This window comes from Dasypus novemcinctus, chromosome 23 (genome assembly GCF_030445035.2).
Source record: "Dasypus novemcinctus isolate mDasNov1 chromosome 23, mDasNov1.1.hap2, whole genome shotgun sequence".
In the NCBI taxonomy this organism is placed as follows: Eukaryota; Metazoa; Chordata; class Mammalia; order Cingulata; family Dasypodidae; genus Dasypus; species Dasypus novemcinctus.
In genome coordinates this window covers 29,973,253-29,990,904 of record NC_080695.1, presented here as the reverse complement: position 1 = coordinate 29,990,904, position 17,652 = coordinate 29,973,253, and the positions used below count along the sequence as shown (strand labels likewise).

The following is a 17,652-nucleotide window of genomic DNA, read 5'->3' as shown; positions in this document are numbered from 1 at the left end:
CTGTGCCACGCAGGGGTGTCCCCCGCACAGGGGAGCCCCATGCGCAAGGAGTGTGCCCCGTAAGGAGAGCCGTCCAGCATAAAAGAAAGTGCAGCCTGCCCAAGAATGGCACTGCACACAAGGAGAGCTCACAAAACAAGATGATGCAACAAAGAGAAACACAGATTCCTGGTGCCGCTGATAAGGATAGAAGCAGTCACAGAAGAACACACAGCAAATGGACACAGAGAGCAGACAACTGGGGGGGAGGAGAAGAAGGGGAGGGAAATAAATCTTTAAAATATATATATATATATATATAAAATGTTCCCATATATCCTACTCCTCACACACCCCCACTCCTCCCACCTTGACAACTTCTTTCATTAGTGTGGCACATTCATTGCATTTGAGTACATTTTGGAGCACTGCTACACAGCATGGATTATAGTTGTAGTTTATACTCTCTCTCAGTCCATTCAGTGGGTTATGGCAGGATATATAATGTTCTGCATCTGTCCCTGCAATATCATTGAGGACAACTCCAAGTCCCGAAAATGCCCCCATATCACACCTCTTTTTCCCTCTCCCTGCCTTCAGCAACTCCGGTGGCCACTGTCTTCACATCAATGACACAATTTCTTCCAGTGCTAAAGTCACAATAATTCTATAGTAGAGTACCAGTAAGTCCACTCTAATCCATATTTTCTTGCTCCATCCTAAGGAACCTTGGATGGCAATGCCCACTCCACCTCTAAACTAAGAGGGGACTTAGATCCCACATGGCTGGTGACGGGATTCTCCAGCTTGCCCTTGTAGACTCTCGGTTCCTTGGTGTGGTGGTTGACCATCCTCACCTCCTTGTTGACTAATCTGGGTAAGTCCATCAAACTGGAGAGTAGGTCTTGCAACTCTGCTGAGGCTCAGGGCCCAGTTGGCACATGGACTGACCAGAGATTCAAGTCTCCTGAGCATACACCAACCCCAGCGCCATGTTCAGTAAAAGTAACAGAAGAGTCATGTATAGAGAAGTCACATCTGAGTCCAACTCCATTACACTCAGGAGCACAAATTCCAAAGTAGGGCCCACTGGCAAGGCACCAAACTCCAGAGCCATATTAGCGCAACTCCTCTGCTGACCTCCCAACTCATTTTGAAGTCTCTTAGCCATATAAACTCATTTGCCTTTACCATTTCCCCCTTTTATTCAAGGTATTTTTCTAGTTGCATCACCAGTGGGTGCTTGGTAGTAATCCCTTGGTGCCAGGGAGGTTCATCCCCAGGAGTTGCTTATTTTCTTCATAGCATTACTCTGTCAGTCAATATTTATATATTACTTAAATTTATGTCTAATACATATGCATCCAGCTTTACTATGTTCAGGCACTGGGGAGACAGTGGTAAACAAACCAGACATTTTAAAAATAAGTTAAATATATAGTATGTCAGGTGGTGCTAGGAGCTCTTAAGGAAATAAGCAGAAAGTGCAGCATCACTCACTCCCTTACTTCTCCCCTTTGCCTAAATGCAACCTTCTCAGTAAGACCTTCCTTAACCAAAGCATTTTAAAGTGCTCAAGTCATGCTGAAATTGTGGCTTATTTTCTTGTTCATGGACAATTGTCTGTCTGCCCCCACTTGAATAAATGTAAGCTCCATGAAAAGGACAGTGTCTATCCAATTTACCCATGTCCTTTTAAAACAGTCCCTGGCCTATGGTGGGTGTTCAATAAATATTTGTTGAATCAATAAATAATTATTGCCCCAAATGGTTAAAAAATAAATAACCTCCAAAACAGTCTTCCAGAAAAGAGAGAACAGGATAAGAATGCACAGAGCAGGTGTGAACATTCCATGATGCAGTTGCAACCAAACATTAATTTTATAACTTGGGGAAGCGAATGTGGCTTAACTAACAGAGCATCTGTCTACCATATGGAGGATCCAGGTTCTATCCCCAGGGCCTCCTGACCCATGTGGTGAGCTGGCCCACATGCAGTGCTGCTGCCTCACGCAAGGAGTGCCATGCCATGCAGTGACATCCCCACATAGGGGTCCCCCACGCTCAAGGAGTGTACCCTGCGAGGAGAGCCGCCCCGCGTGAAAAAGGCACAGCCTGCCCAGGAGTGGCACCACATTCACAGAGAGCTGATGCAGCAAAATGACACAACAAAAAAGAGACACAGTTTTCCCGTGCTGCGGGATAATGCAAGTGGACTCAGAAGAACACACAGCAAATGGACACAATGGTGGGGAAGGGGAGAGGAATAAATAAAATAAATCTTAAAAAAAAAAGTTATAAATTGGGTGTTTTGCAAAAGTTGGAACGAGGGCAAGTTCCATCAGGAGGACAGAGAACTAACCAAGGTTGGGTATTATCTCCTGAAGCCACAATAACTGCTTTTTTTTTTTTTTTTTTTTGAGTACTTACTTGATTTTTATTATTATTAATTTTATTTGCACTTTTTAAAAAAAGATTTATTTGTTTATTTCTCTCCTTTCCCTCCATTGTCTGCTCTCTGTGCACGTTCACTGTGTGTTCTTCTGTGTCTACTTGTATTCTCATTAGGTGGCTCTGGGAACTGATCCTGGAACATTCTGGAGTGGGAGAGAGGCAATCATTCTCTTGTGCCACTTCAGCTCCCTGGTCTGCTGCATCTCTATTGTCTCTCCTCCATGTCTCATTTTGTTGTGTCATCTTGCTGCACCAGCTCTCCGCATGGGCCACACTCCTGCGCATCAGCACTCTTGCATGGGCCAGCACTCTGTGTTGGCCAGCTTGCCACATGGGCCAGCTTGCCTTCACCAGTTGCCCTGGGTATTGAGCCCTGGACCTTCTATATGGTAGACAGGAGCCCAATTGCTTGAGCCACATTTGCTTCCCAAGAACTGCTTTTGTAAGCAGAAAAGAAAAGTAGACTCTATTTCACAAAGAAAAGAAAGAGTTGCTGGTTGACAGAGACCTGGTTCTGCTTCCAGAGCCTGGAGAGTTCTCTGTCAGGGCAAGCTGAAAGCACAGGCACCTAGGGACTGGGGTGCTCTCACTGGGGCCCTTTCTTTGCTTCCTCCCCCTGGGACTCCCTGAAGGCCACAGAGTTCTCTAGAAAGCTTAGGTGTGGGCATTTGCACACCTGGTCCATCCACTCTTGGCTCAGCTGTGAACCTGTGTTTTTTCCCTCCTGCAGGGCTTTGGTAAACATTGAGTGAGATTGTAATAATCATGTGGCTTTATAACAGTGCTGGGATTTGAGCCCACGCAGCCCTGGGTCCAGGGCCTATGCAAATTAACCATGACAACCACTGCCTCTTTAAGTTCTTTTTAGGTGCCAAGTATCCTGCTCAGTGCTTGAAAAATAGTTTCCTTGTGTTCTCAAAACCATCCTTGGAGGTGAGTGTTATCTCTGGTTTACAGATGAGAAAATAAGGTCAGGCTAAACAATAACTTGTTCAAGGTCACAGTCAATTTCACAGGCAGAATCTGGACTCAGGTGGGACTCTAAGGCTGTTCCAGTTACGATTGCTGAATAACAAACCAGCCCCAAACTTGGTGGTATAAAACAAACATTTTCCTATGCTTACTGAATCTGTGGGTGGGGAATTGGTGCAGGACACCATGGGGCTGCTCCACAGTGCAAAGGACCTCACCTGGGAGGACTGAGCAGCTGGGGATGACTTGCTAGTCGGGGCTAGAATCAACTGCAGGCCCATTTGCTCTCACACCTGGGGGTTGGCGATGACTTCCGGCTGGGACCTCTGCTGGGCCAAGGGCCAGAACACTAAACACGTGTGGCCTTTCCATGTGGTCCCACCTTGTGCACTCATTTGGACTTCCTCACAGCATGGCATCTGGTTTCCAAGAACCCCAGCAAGCAAGGTGGAAGGGCAGGGCTGTGTATAATGGCCCCACTCCTGCTGTACTCACTCTCTGTTGAGGCAGTCATAGAGGTCCCTGCCATGTTCAAAAGAAAGGGACACAGCCTCTTCCTCCCATGGCCTCTTTGCCCTTTGATGGGTGGGTATCTAGGTCACACTACAACAAGAGCATATGGGAGGGGAGTGCCTGTTGTGGCTGTCTTTAGTAGATGCAATCTGCCACAAAAGCCCACTGCATCAGAGGTCCCTGAAATTTGTCTCATGTTAGAGTCTCCTGGGGAACTTCTAGAAGTCCGCATACCCAAATTGCACCCCTGGCCAATTAAAGCATCTCTGGAGTCCAGGCATCCAGGCGATTCCAATCTGCAGCCACAGCCTTCCTTCAGAGTGGAGGTTTGGAGCTGTATGTACCCCAGAAATACATGTTCTTAAATCTAATCCATTCCTGTGGATGTGAACCCAGTATAAATAGGACCTTTTGATGAGATTAGTTAGATTAAGGTGTGGCTCACCTCAATCAGGATGGGTCTTAATCCTTTTTCTGGAGTCCTTTATAAATGGAATGGAATTCAGACAGAGAGAGAGAGCCACAGGAAGCAAGAAGCTGGTCATCAGTGGAACCCAGGAGAAAAGGGAGAGATCAGGGACACCACCATGTGCCTTGCTCGGTCACAAGCTAAGGACCAAGAATCGCCGGCGGCCAACCCCAGAACGCCACAGTCTCAGGGAAACATCACCTTGATGGCGTCTTGGTTTGGACTTTTTCCCAGGCTCAAACTGTGAGTGAATAAATTCCCATTGTTTAACCTGACCCATTTCGTGGTGTTTGCTTGAGCAGCCAAGGAAACTAAAACACGGAGGAAGGCAAGGAACCTGGCGTGGTGTCTGGCTCGTGACCTGCCAGCCTTCCCCCAAGTGTGTACACCTGTTGTAGGTCATTGTAGGTAAGGGAACTTGTTATAGACAGGTAATAATCTTTTAATAGTCTATGTTTATAGAGCAACTTTAGGTTTGCAGAAAAATTGCTGAAAAGGTACAGGGTTCCCATATACCCCCTGTAGAGTTTCAGAAATTTCAAACGGCAACAACACAAGTTTCTGACATCTATTGCAAGCACTGCAGTAACTCAGTCCAATTCAATTCTGACACTAACTTTGGGGGGCTAGGCCTGATTGAACAGGTTATGGGCAATTCCCGGCAAGACTACCCTATTTTTTTTTTATTAGGAGGTACCAGGGATTGAACGAGGGATGGCATACGTGGGAGACAGGCGCTTAACCACTGAGCTACATCCACTCCTCAAGACTGCCCTTTACCAATTGCAAGCTCGGGGGTCTAGGCCTACAAATTCGGGCCCCCCCCCCGCCTTGGGTTTGATAATTTGCTACAACAACTCTCAGGACTCACTGAGAATGCTGTACTTACTAGTATAGTTTTATTATCGTAAAAGGATACAAAGAAGAAGGCAAAAGGAGAGACACAGAGGATGAGGCCTGAAAGGGTCTCACAAGCAAGCTTCAGGGTCCCCTCTACAGGGAGTCAGAATGCGTCACCTCCAGGCAGAGGAATGTATCTTCTCTGACATGGAAGCTCTCTGGAGCTTCGAGGTCCCGAGTCTCTAAGGGAATCCATTACGCAGGCAAGATAGAGAGGATCAATGTCCACATGGTTGAACTCCATCTGCAGCCCCCCCTTCCCTTCTAGAGCTCAAACCCCTAAGCACAGGGGTTGTCCTGCTGGTGTGGCAGGCTTCACCCTGGAACTATCAGCTGTGCCCCTGGACCCCCAAGAAGGACAAAAGACACTTCCATCCCAGGAAATGGCAAAGATTCAGCGGTTGCTTCCCCAGGAACTGGGTTCAAAGACCAACCAAGTGTTTCACTCTACTCTACTCCCTCCTTTCCCCCACCCAGTTTCCCCTATTATTAACATCTTGCTTACAATTGATGAACCAATATTGATACGTTATTATTAACTACAGCCCACAGCTTACATTAGCAGTCACTCTTTGTGGTGGCATTGAGATTTTTGGGTTTGTTTTGAAATTTTTACTGTGTTTACATATTCAACATAAAATCTCCCATTTTAATCACTTTCAAGCGTATAATTCATGCTATTAATTACACTCACAGTGTTGTGCTGCTCACACCACCATCCTTAACCAAAACGTTTTTTCGTCACCCCAAACGGGAACTCTGTACCCTTTAAGCATTAACTCCACATTCCCCACCCTACACTTATCTTTTAATTATAGCAAGTGATTGCGGTTTTCCATTTTTGGTGATTATATAGTTTCCTTTTCAAATACGTTTGAATGAAAGAGTTAAGGGGGTAATTTTCTAAATGCTAAGGCACAGCTTGCCGTACACGTCAGAAATCACGTAAGTGCTGTGTGCAAGATGGTAGTTATGACAGTGACTATTATTAGTTTTCCCTGTATGGAGTGCTAGTTGAAAAGCAACTTTGGATGTGCCTGAGATTAAAAATATATAGGGGAGTGGCTGTGGCTCAAGCGGTTGAGTGCCCACCTCCCACATGGGAGGTCCCAGTGCCTCTTGAAAAAACAAGCAAAATAAACAAGAAAACCAATTCAGGGAAGCCAGCGTGGCACTGGCTTCATATATACAAGGTCCCGGGTTCAGTCTCTGGCCCCCGGTACCTGAAAAAGCTGGTCTTTGAGGAAGTGGATGTGGAAGAGGATTGGGACCAGGATGTTTGCAAAACAAATAAACAACCCCATGGTGAGTGTCTCAATCCACTGCAGGAGCTGGGAATCCTTAGCATCCTGGAAACCTGTCAGGGACATTTCCATAAGCCCTAGAGGGAAAAAGGGTAGTGATCTCTCCAGTCCTCAGGAGGAACCCAGGAAATTCTCCCACCAGGAGAAGAAAAAGAAGGGGTTTAGGAAAAGAGGGAGGGTGAAGACAGAAGTGGGGATTCTGGAGGGGGAGTCAGGAGCTGAGCTCTTGCCCTGGCAGGGTCCCTAGTCCCCTGTGTGACCGCAAGCCAGTCGCTAAAGCTCTCAGGTCTTGATTTCCCCCTCAGCAAAGTAGGAGAGCTGGGCTCTAACCCCCAAGATTCTTCCAGATCCGATGTTCTGGAATTCTAAGAATTGATTGAAAGGTTCCTGGAACGGACACTTGAAGGCCTTCCAGCCAGAGGCTGCGCCAGGGAAGGGCAGGGCCAGGGAAGGCCAATCAGAGACCAGGATGGAGGGGTGGGTGTGGGGCCTCCGCGCAGGAATCAGAGGACCCAGCTTGCAGGGAGCGGCCACCTCCAGCTGGGGACTCAGCTCCTCTCAGCCCTTGTTTTCTTCTTTGAAGTGGACAGAGAAGTGGGTCTCCCTATTTGTCAGGTGAGGAACCTGAGGCTCTGAAGGAGTAACTGACCAGGAATTAACTAGAATCTAGGGTTCCCCACTGTTAGTGCATGTTCTTTTCAGGCATAAGGAAAAAGGAAAAAGCTCAGGCTTTGAAAATCACGAAAACCAGAGTTCAGAATCCCAGCTCCTGCAAGTCCTTGTTGTGAGACCTTAGGCAAGTAACTTAACTTTTCTGGTCTGTAAAATGAGACCCATGACAGTACACCCTGCTAGCTTGTTGTGAAGATTAAATAGAGCAATGCTTAGAGAACAACTGGATTGGAATAGGAACCCAGCACACAGAAGCTGCTGATCCAACAGTGCTGCGCTGAGAGCACACTGCCCAGGGCTGCTCCTGACATTTGCCTCCTGGGTTCAAGAACCGACAGTGAAAAAATAAAAAAGAAAATAAAAAGACCTGACAGTGGTCCTAAGGCCTGATTCCAGGCACACTAGCGTCCCATTTGTCCCTCCTTGCAGTCCATGCTTTCAGCGCAGCCCTGGTAATACGATAGGCATCCAGTAAACATTTGTTGATCGAGCAAATATTAATAATTGGTCTGGAAAGAGGGGCTAAAGGGCAAAACTGAAGGAGCTGTTGGCCACAACAGCTTTGTGAAGTTCTGGACACGGCTTGCTTTGTGAGCGCAGAGGAGGGACCTACCCAGGGTGGGGGTGAGGAAATGGGTGGCAGAGGGAAGTCAGGGAAAACTTCAAAGAGAAGGAAGCCTTTGAGCTAAGCCTTGCAGGATGGGTGGGAGCCAGCATCTCAGACAGGACCCAAAAAATAGAAGCCTGTTCAGGGAGAATTGGGAGAAAAGAGCGAGTCAGGTTTCAGCTTGTGTTAGTGGAGTTAGGCAACCTTCAAAGATAGTGAGTTTTCCGGCCCTAGAGGTATTCAGGCGAGCAGAGGTGATCCTCACCTGGGGTTGGGTGGGATTGGAGTAGTTAGTTGCCTTTAAAGTCCTTTCCTGGCCTGGATTCTGTGGATCTATTTTAGGCTGGACTCAAGGGAGGGGGAATGGCAGATGTCCCTAAAGGTCCAAGCCGGTCTTAGCCTGCTCTGCATCTGTTACTGCTCCAGCGGATGCTTCATTGCTCTCTTGATTTTCTTGGGTTCCTGAGAACAACTGGCTCTGCAGCCCCTGGCATAGAGGAAAGGAACAGGAGGAAAGGGAAAAAGCTCTGCCGAGGGCCAGGCCTAAGGGATCTCTTCCCCCACTTCTGTTGAGTTTGGTCTGCTAGTTTTTTCCATTGCTCATTCTTTAATAATAGAACCCCACCCTCACCCAAGTTTTTACTAATATGTGACTAAGCAGCTAAATAATAGTACATTCCCTAACCTTAAAAAAAATGAATCATGGATTTATGCTTTATTAATAGATAACAATAAAACTGATTTGTTAAAATGAAAAAAAAAGGGATGTGGCCTCCCCAGCCCTTTCTTCCCTGCCTTTCCGCACAGGTACAAGGGTCAGCACTGGACCAGCCATCTGGGAATCAAGATGAAAGCTGTGTTTTGAGGAAGGCAGAGCAACGTGGCAGAAGTACTTGGAACTACTGACACGGTGGAGCTGCCATTTTAGCCCTGGAGTGTTTACCCTTAGAGCTGTTATGTGAGAGAAGTAACTTTCCATCGTGTTTCGTTTGAGTCTTCATGAGAGAAGCCTGGACTTCTAGTTCAGCCAATATATCCTCTTAGCTCCAGCCACATTCCTTACTGGCACTGCGTTTTTCCATTAGTTCTGATCCCAAGGTTGATAACACTTCCTCCCCCAGCTGACCTCCTGGACCCTCCCTGGGCACCTCCCTGGGCTAGGAGACCCATCTCCTGCTTAGAGACAATAAGAATCCTTGAATTTGAGCCCTGAGAAAGTTCCTTAGTGCCTTAAATCTGTTTTCTCCATCTCATAGATGGCACCAGTAAGTCACATTCCCTTCAAAACACGAACACAACATAATGGAACGATTGTTGTTCAGCAAATGTGTGGGAGGTAGGGAGAGGGCGTGTTTCGTGGGCGGGATTGCAGAGAACAGAGGAAATTTCCTGGCAGCAATAAGAGACCACAGGAATGTACACATCAAAACACACGCATACCAAAACACAGGCTCATCGGAACAGGCTGCTGTAAAAATAGAAATACCCCCAACTACATACACCAAATATGGACTCGCAAAAAATGCTCTCTCATCAGTTCACGCATGTTCTGGCACATGCAGGCAGAAACGTGCCCTAATAAAAATGCGCACAGACAGAGGAGAAAAACACACAGACTGTAGCTGCCGTACGTTGTCTCTTTATTGTCACCGCTGCCCCGTGGGGGGCTCTCGTTTCTTTAGCATCTTTCTTTTTTTGGGGGGGGGGTACCTCCCTGACTCTACCTCCCCTTTCCTGGCCTTTTGATCCCCATCTTGCCATTTTTCAGGGGGCTGGGGTGTTCTCTTGATGGCCCCTCAGAGCTCAGTCAGGATGAGTCCTGGGGGTGGGGAGGGGCAAGCAGGCCTGGGTCCTGCCCCTAGGTCCTAATTCCTCCGTGGTCCTGTCTCCGTGGTCCTGTCTCCGAGGTCCTGTCTCCGTGGTCCTGTCTCATTGCTGTGGTTTTGGTATCCGTGCTCTGGCTTCACCCGGGGAAAGGGAAGAAGGGGGAAAGCAGGTGGTGAAAGGGACTGCGTCTTGGGTTCTAATTATTCTGTCTCTCTTGCTCCTTTGCTCTGTGACTCCAGAGATGCACCCTACTGCCTCTGGGCCTTACAGATAGTTTCTCTCTCTGTAAACCAAATTTCCCAACTGGAAAGACTGGTTTTTTGCTCTGACCCCTAGGAAATTCACAGAGAAAGGTGTGTCTCATTTTCTTCCATGTGAGACAGCAGGAGCTCCGCAGACCCCTCCTCCGCCACCCCGGAACCAGGCGCAGGCCTGCCTTTGCGAGGCAGAGGGACCCTTGGGGTTCTCTGACTCCTCACCTACAGCTCTGCCTCAGGGTCGCACCCCTCGCTTTTTCTGCTCCGCGTTCTGCAGCTTGGTCACCAGCTTCCTCTCGTGCCCGCCAGGGTTGGGGCGGTTGGTGTTGGCAGCAGCTTCTCTCTTGGTGCGACCTTTCCGGCCTCCCCCTCCTGGAAACCAAGGCAGGAGTCGGAGGTGAGGTGGGCTGTGCCATGATGAGGGATCTCCGGGGAGAGGCAGGTGGGTGGGTTTGTGGGGTGGAACGAGCTTGGGCTGGATAAAGGAGACTGGGGCTTGTCACCAGGTAATGGGGGGCACAGTCCTAACCCGTTAGCTTGTCTCCCCATCTGTGAAACGAGGGGCTCCCAGATAATCTGTTGTTGCTCCAATACTCTGTAAGTGTGTGAGGCCCTTGTGTGCAATGGGGGATGCGAAGGGGGTGACTTGGGGGCCACTGGCTGACCTGAGGGGTCCAGGGAATACGTTGGCTGGAAAAGGGCAAGGGATGGGGAGAAGCCCAAGGGGGGTCCTGGTTTGGGGGCAGAAGTGGAAGAGCTGGGAAGGTGGGAGGGCCGGGCCTTACCCAGGTGGGAGTAGGTCAGGCTGTAGAGGTCGTACTCATCCATGCCCGCCTCGCCCTCCTCCAGGCCTGGGTGCTGCCGGGAGGGTCTGGCTGCTCGCGGGAAGGCGGGCGCCATGTCCGCTGCCCCTCACAGTCTCTCTCGGCTCCTGTCGTCGGTTTGTGTCTGCTTTCCCGACCAGGCGCCTCTCCCTCCCTGTTTATAAGGCCTGTCCCTGCCGCTGCCCAGCCTGGCGCTGGGCCCTCATGCCCTGTCTGATGCAATCTGGCTCCTTCCCAGAGCCTGGCCCAGTAAACACGAGTCACGAGAGGGGAACGGGGTTGGGTCCAGGAGTCCTGGCCCCTCTCCCCCTCCGCAGCCCCAGGCGCGCCCAGCTGGGTAGTTTTCCACGGAGGAGATCCCGCCCCTCAGGGAGGAGGGGGAAGGGGGCAGGGTCTGGGCGCCTTCAGTCCTCCGGATCAGGCCAGTGGGGGCGTGAGGGTCTCACGTGGGCTGACTTCTTCCTGCCCATTCCCCACTCTCTGCCCCTGTGCTGGGTCTGAGGTCACAGCCACAGAGCTCACCCCCCCACCACGCCCCTCCCAAATCCTGGCTCAGGTTCAGGGCCAAAACGCGAGTGGAGGAGGAAAGCCTATGGCGTATATCCATACACACCCTTCTTAGTTCAATGCCGCTGCCCTCGACTGGGTTCCTACTGTGCGCTGGCTTCTCACCCCCAGCAGGCCTAACACCCCCCAGCCTTTTCTAAAATAAATATCATGGAAATCCGCCATACTATCTTGTAAGCCCCCTTCACCTGAGGGGAAGGCTTACAGGTGGTTAAGAGTGCATATTCTGGAGCCCAGTGGTTAGGGCGTATGCCTACCACATGGGAGGTCCACGGTTCAAACCCCGGGCCTCCTTGACCCGTGTGGAGCTGGCCCATGTGCAGTGCTGATGCGCACAAGGAGTACCCTGCCACACAGGGGTGTCCCCCGCATAGGGGAGCCCGACGTGCAAGGAGTGCGCCCCGTAAGGAGAGCCGCCCAGCGCCAAAGAAAGTGCAGCCTGCCTAGGAATGGCACTGCACACATGGAGAACTGACACAAGATGATGCAACAAAAAGAAACACAGATTCCCGTGCTGCTGACAACAACAGAAGCAGACAAAGAAGAAGCAGCAAATAGACACAGAGAACAGACAACCGGGGTCGGGGGAAGGGGAGAGAAATAAACAAATAAATCTTGAAAAAAAAAAAAGAGTGCATATTCTGGACACAGATGTCCTGAGTTCAAACTCCTAACCTATTACTTCCTGTGTGATCTTGGATAAGTCATTTAAACTCTCTGTGCCTCAGTTTTCTCTTCTATAAACGGAGATGGATAAGAATTGTAGGGAAACGGACTTGGCCCAGTGATTAGGGCGTCTGTCTACCACATGGGAGGTCCGCGGTTCAAACCCCGGTCCTCCTTGACCTGTGTGGAGCTGGCCCACGCACAGTGCTGACGCACGCAAGGAGTGCCGCGCCTTGCAGGGGTGTCCCCCGCGTAGGGGAGCCTCACGCGCAAGGAGTGCACCCCGTAAGTAGAGCCACCCAGCGCGAAAGAAAGTGCAGCCTGCCCAGGAATGGCGCCTCCCACACTTCCCGGCCGCTGCTGACGACAGAAGCGGACAAAGAAACAAGACGCAGCGAATAGACACAGAGAACAGACAACCGGGGGGTGGGGGAGATTAAATAAATAAATAAATAAATCTTAAAAAAAAACAAAAAAGAATTGTATCTACCTCAAAGAGTTGCTGTGAAGATCAAATGAGAAAGGAACTTAGAACAGTGCCTAGTACAATGTGGATTACTATGTAAGGGTTAGTCACTTAATTTTTTAAAAATTGGTATAATGCCCTAATTGTAACATAAACGAGACAAAAGAGGAACTTAATTTATAATAAGATAATATGTATTACAGAATATGGATATGACTGAGGTAGATACTGGTTTCTATTTATTATGAATTAGTATGAATTTATGGAAAGGGTTCAGATAAGAAATATGTGAAAATGGAGTATTCCAGTCTTGCCTGAAGGTTCTGAACTCACGTTTCACCTGAGGCTTGTGTGCCAACTCGAGGTGCCCGCTGTGCAGGGGCAGGCAACTAGGCAGACACAACATCCCGTTTCTTTCTTTTCTCAAAACTCCATGGTTTCCAGTGAAACAGGGCCCCTCAGCCGCTTTGCTTTGAGCCTATCAAAAATACTGTTCTGTTTCAGCGTTACCTAAACTGCTATAAGCAAATCCTATAAGCCAGTGTTGTCCTTTGTTTAACAAGCAGCAGCACTTCTGCCTCCGTTCCTCTCCTGCCTGAACCAGAATTAAATTTAGGTTTTGTTTTCCAGATTCGGCTGATCTGTGAGTTCCTTCACACACAGGAAATGAAAGTGAGCACAGGAGGACACATGTGAAGCAAACCAGGTTGGGATAAGGGACCCTATGATAAGAGAATGAGGGAAGTAACCCTAAGCAAAGATAACACGCCAAGACAAATTCATGACCCTTGAGGCAGAGAAAATTAGGAAACAAGGTGTTCTTGCAAAGGCTTTCTCACAAAGGGTAGCAACAGAATCCCCTCTATCATGACAAGGCTTGGAGTTCAGTGCTAGGTTGGGGTAACATAATTAAGTTTTTCACCTCTGTGAGCATCTAGCAGGACATTCAAATGCTGGGCAGGACATGGGGTCATACTTTACTGTGGGGACTACCCTGCTCAACCCAGCTCTTCGAGTATCTTTGAGCCCACTTGCTAAAAGCTAGTGGTGTCTCCTGTCACCGTGAAGACCATGACAATACTCCCAGTTCCCAAGGGGGCAATGCTGGCTGTGGTGAGGCCGCCAGGCCAGGCTGGTTGTTGGCTGTGAGATCCTGGGCGCCTTTCCCAGTGTGTTCCCTCACCTGTGAGGTGCCGATCACGACAGCAACCAACGTGACAGGCTTAGGCCTGCACCAAGAAGGGAAACCATGGCTCTGAGCATGGCCTGCTCAAAACCGCAGAGCCGGTGAGTGGTGGATTTCTAACCCCCTTTTACCAGGGCCAGGTCCCAGCGCTCTTTGTTTGTCAGCGCAGCTGGCCAAACACCGGCAAAGGTTTGTCCTCCTGTGGGTGGGGAGGCACCTGCCAGGATTCCTTCCTTCCTCCACAAGCAGTTTTAGTGCCAGCCATGGGCCAGGCCGTCCAGGGGCTCTGTGCAATGGGCGACGTGGCTTTCAGCCCAGTAGGACACATTCTGTGGAACATACCACACAGAGCCCCCGGCTGTCCTTTATCCCTTTACCCTCACTTCATTTCACTTTCTTCATAGCATTCCGTTAGCACTCACTGAGGGTAGCTTTTTATGTTTACTTCTCTATTACTCATTCCCACTAGAATGTATCTGTTGGGTTTAATTTAGTTAGCCGTTAAAGGAGTAGGCTCTAGAGCCAAAATGCCTGATTCCAAAGCTTGGTTCTGCCACTTGTTAGTTGTATAGACTTAGACAAGTCATTTAGTCTCTGTGATTTAGTTTCCTCATTTGTCAAATGGGATTAATAAAGGTACCTACCTCATGGGATTGGTTGTAAGAATTAAAAGACTAATTCTTACAAAGGCTTAGCACATGTCTTAGACACAGTAGACATTCAATAATGTTAGCTATTATAATTCTTTAGTACAGGAATCTTATCTGTCTGAGTGTGGTTGTTGCATCCTCGGGTACACAGTCAGTGCTCAATAAATGTGCAGCTGAATACATGAAATTATGGTAAGATCAGTATTGCTTGTTCAGCTTCCAGATGCTCTGCTCTGAGGGAACTGAGAGGCCCAATCCTCGTCTCACAAACACCAAGAAGACACTGTGACTGTCCTCCATGGAGCCATGGAAGAAGGTCTCCTTGGCCCTGACCTTGCAGGTGGTAGAAGAGAGAAGAGATTTTACAGGGATTGGAGGGGAGGTGGGGAGGGCAGGCAGCCAAGAAAGAAAGGACTTCTGGGAATACACCCAAGATGCACCCTGTAGGACCTGAAAGGTGACTCAATGGGAAAAGTCAAGATGTGTGTTTTCCCAGTCCCTTGCCTCCAGGTGTGTGTATTAGCTACCAGGAAGTTTATTTTTCTCTGCTTATGACTGAACCTTTATTACATTCCAGGCACATCTATTGCAACCCAGTATAATCTGCCTGAGGAAAACACAGGGGGCTGGGGGAATTCCTGCAGGGGGAATGCCACCTAACCCAGCCTGGGGGTGGGAGGTGGGGGGAGATTAGGGCAGACTTCCTGGAGGTGGCAACGCTTGAACAAAAGTGGCAATTTGTGAGAAAGACTGCATGATATGCCCAACTCCAGGAGTTACACCCTCCAAATCAAGAAAGCTGGGATGGCCTAAGGGTGTGCAGAAGTCACTGGCTCAAAGGTTCTGAACCTTCCCAGGCCAAAGGCAGGAGGTGTAACTGAGGGGCGTCAGTGCCACTGCTGTGTTCCATGGGGACACAAGAAGTTTAAATGAGGTGAAATAGGTTGTGTCTGTCTGATTTTCATTCCTGGTGCAGAGAAACCTTCCAATCTGGAAGCTGAGCTGGGAATTTTCCTTAGTTCTGTGATATGATCACCTTGAACATAAACGGATGCACTCTTTCAAAGAGCAGTTGGGCAGTCTTGGTAAGAATAGAAAATGGACCTACTCCTTGACCTTGCAGGTTGACTTCCAGGAGTCTCTTCTACAGAAATACTCCCAGCGGTGAGTAAAGGTGCGCGGACAAGGATGCTTACGGTGGCCTTGTTTGCAGTAGTAAGCAACAGGAAACAAAGTGTCCTATAGGAATGTTCAGCATCCTTCCGTGAAATACTCTGTAGCCATTAAAAATAAGCTCTACTGGCCCATGCTCAGTGCTGATGCGCGCAAGGAGTGCCATGCCACACAGGGGTGTCCCCTCATAGGGGAGCCCCAGGCGCAAGGAGTGCTGCGCAGTGCGTAAGGAGAGCCACCCAGTGCGAAAGAAAGTTCAGCCTGCCCAGGAATGGCGCTGCATACACGGAGAGCTGACACAAGATGACGCAACAAAAAGAAACACAGATTCCCGTACCGCTGACAACAACAGAAGTGGACAAAGAAGAACATGCAGCGAATAGACACAGAGAACAGACAACTGGGGTGGCAGGGGGTGGGGAAGGAGAGAGAAATAAATAAATAAATAAATAAATATTTGGTTTTCAAATGCATATTTGAACATGTGCAATTGGATCATTTGTACTGAGAATGAGGAAAGCCAAACCCTTGTAAGTAATTGCAAGAATCTGACCAGTCAATGAAGAGGTACAACATATATAACCAACCACACTGCTGGAGGAATATGAAATGAATTGACAAATGTTGTCTAAATGAACAAGAAAAAAAAAAAAAGCTCTAGCTCTGGTAACAAAGGTGTCCATAACTGTTAAACGAAAAAAGCAGGTTGCACAACACCTTTTTTACTAGGATCCTATTTTTGTAAGAAAAATTCTTTTACTTAGTGAAACAAAGATTGGGAGAGTGGGATGTGTACCAAACTCTCCATAGCGGTTAGACCCTAGGCTAGGATTATGGAAACTTTTTACTTTCTCCATTATAGATTCTATATTTCTGCAATATTCAAATTTTTCACAAGGTATACTTATTTTATAAGCAGGAAAAAAAAAAGGAACTTTAAGAGTGAACCTATTTTACCCCTTCCTCCCCTGAATTCCATGCATACAATGCCACCTTCTGGTCATGATGGGGCTTCTTGTGTATGTGTTGGCGACAAAACCCAATCATTTGTAAACATTTACAATTTCCTTCCCTGCCTGCTAAGGGAGGGAAGGTCCCAGAGAGAGGCTTTCGTTTGGCCCAGCTGGGTGATGGGTGGGCACAAGTGGGACAAGCTGCCTTTAGATGGTGTCTGAAGCCCCCAAGCAAAAAGACAATCCTGAAAGGGGAGAGAGCAAAGAGAAGGGACAGATGCGAGCTTTGCCATCAGCTGTGGAACTGAGGAGGGGGAGGGATTTGCAAAGGGGAGTTTTAGGGAAGCTGTGCTATATAACTCTCTCCTTGCGTCTTCAGTAGAGATCCCTGTGGCTTTTCGGCCATGCTGTGGCTTTCTCACAGGAAGGGACTGTGCTGCCCAGGAAAAGAGAGTGTTCTGGTCAGCTCCACAATTAAAACTCTCCCTCCACGATGCAGCAGGGCTCTTGGTTTCCACCTCAGGCTTCTGTGAGTTGCATCTCTGCAAGTCTATCCTGAGAAGCAGCTCTTGAAATGGAATTTCTGGCCCTGGGACACTGAGGACTCAATTCTGTAACAGTCACCCCACCAGGTGCTACCCCCCACCCAGTGGTCTTCCCTGGGCTGACTTTATACCTTCGTTTGTTCTTTCATTTAACAGGTATTTATGTTATGTGCCAGGCACTGGGCTATGTGCTAAAGATAAAGGGATGAGCATAAACATGTATCAAATGTAAAACTGTGATGTGTGTACAGTTACAGAAGGTCTGCAGGTGCCATGAGAGATTATAATAGAGGGATGTGACCCAGTCTAGGGGGTTGATGAGGAGGAGTTGGGGGGGGGCAGGGGAGGGAAATGTGCTCCAGGTCGTCTTTGTTGGGGTCCTGTGGGAGGAGGAAAGTGTGGCTTCAAGACCTCCAAAGAAGACTGCCGAGGCCGAGGTGGAGAGGGAGGTGGGAAAGGGTCACGGCTGCCAGGACAGCGACACATTTTCTTTTCTTTTTTTTTCTTTAAAGATTTATTTTTATTTATTTATTCAACCCACCCCTTCATTGTTTTGTGCTCGCTGTCTACTTTCTGTGTCCCTTCACTGTGTGCTCTCTGTGTCTACTCGTCTTCTCCAGGAGGCACCAAGAACCGAAGCCGGGACTTCCCATGTGGTAAGTGGACAC

At 48.6% G+C, this 17,652-nt stretch overlaps 1 protein-coding gene and 1 long non-coding RNA gene across 4 annotated transcripts; one reads left to right on the top strand and one right to left on the bottom strand.

The window, feature by feature from the left end:
- Positions 1-7,053: 7,053 nt before the first annotated feature.
- LOC111764857 (uncharacterized) lies at positions 7,054-15,896 on the top strand. Of its 2 annotated transcripts, XR_011647192.1 has the most exons (5): positions 7,054-7,206; positions 8,678-10,351; positions 13,108-13,183; positions 14,530-14,653; positions 15,437-15,896. It is a non-coding gene; the product is annotated as an uncharacterized lncRNA (long non-coding RNA). The 2 variants fall into 2 exon arrangements; XR_002797361.3 differs by having other exon boundaries at positions 14,530-15,896.
- NUPR1 (nuclear protein 1, transcriptional regulator) lies at positions 9,488-11,009 on the bottom strand. Of its 2 annotated transcripts, none has more exons than XM_004461457.5 (3): positions 10,740-11,009; positions 10,177-10,326; positions 9,488-9,831 (listed from the first exon to the last, which is right to left on the bottom strand). In XM_004461457.5, exons 1-2 carry the CDS (start codon positions 10,852-10,854, stop codon positions 10,190-10,192), a joined length of 252 nt encoding a protein of 83 aa, XP_004461514.2. In that variant the 5' UTR covers positions 10,855-11,009; the 3' UTR covers positions 9,488-9,831; positions 10,177-10,189. The 2 variants fall into 2 exon arrangements, with proteins under 2 accessions (XP_004461514.2, XP_058142094.1); XM_058286111.2 differs by having other exon boundaries at positions 9,488-9,827.
- Positions 15,897-17,652: the final 1,756 nt, after the last annotated feature.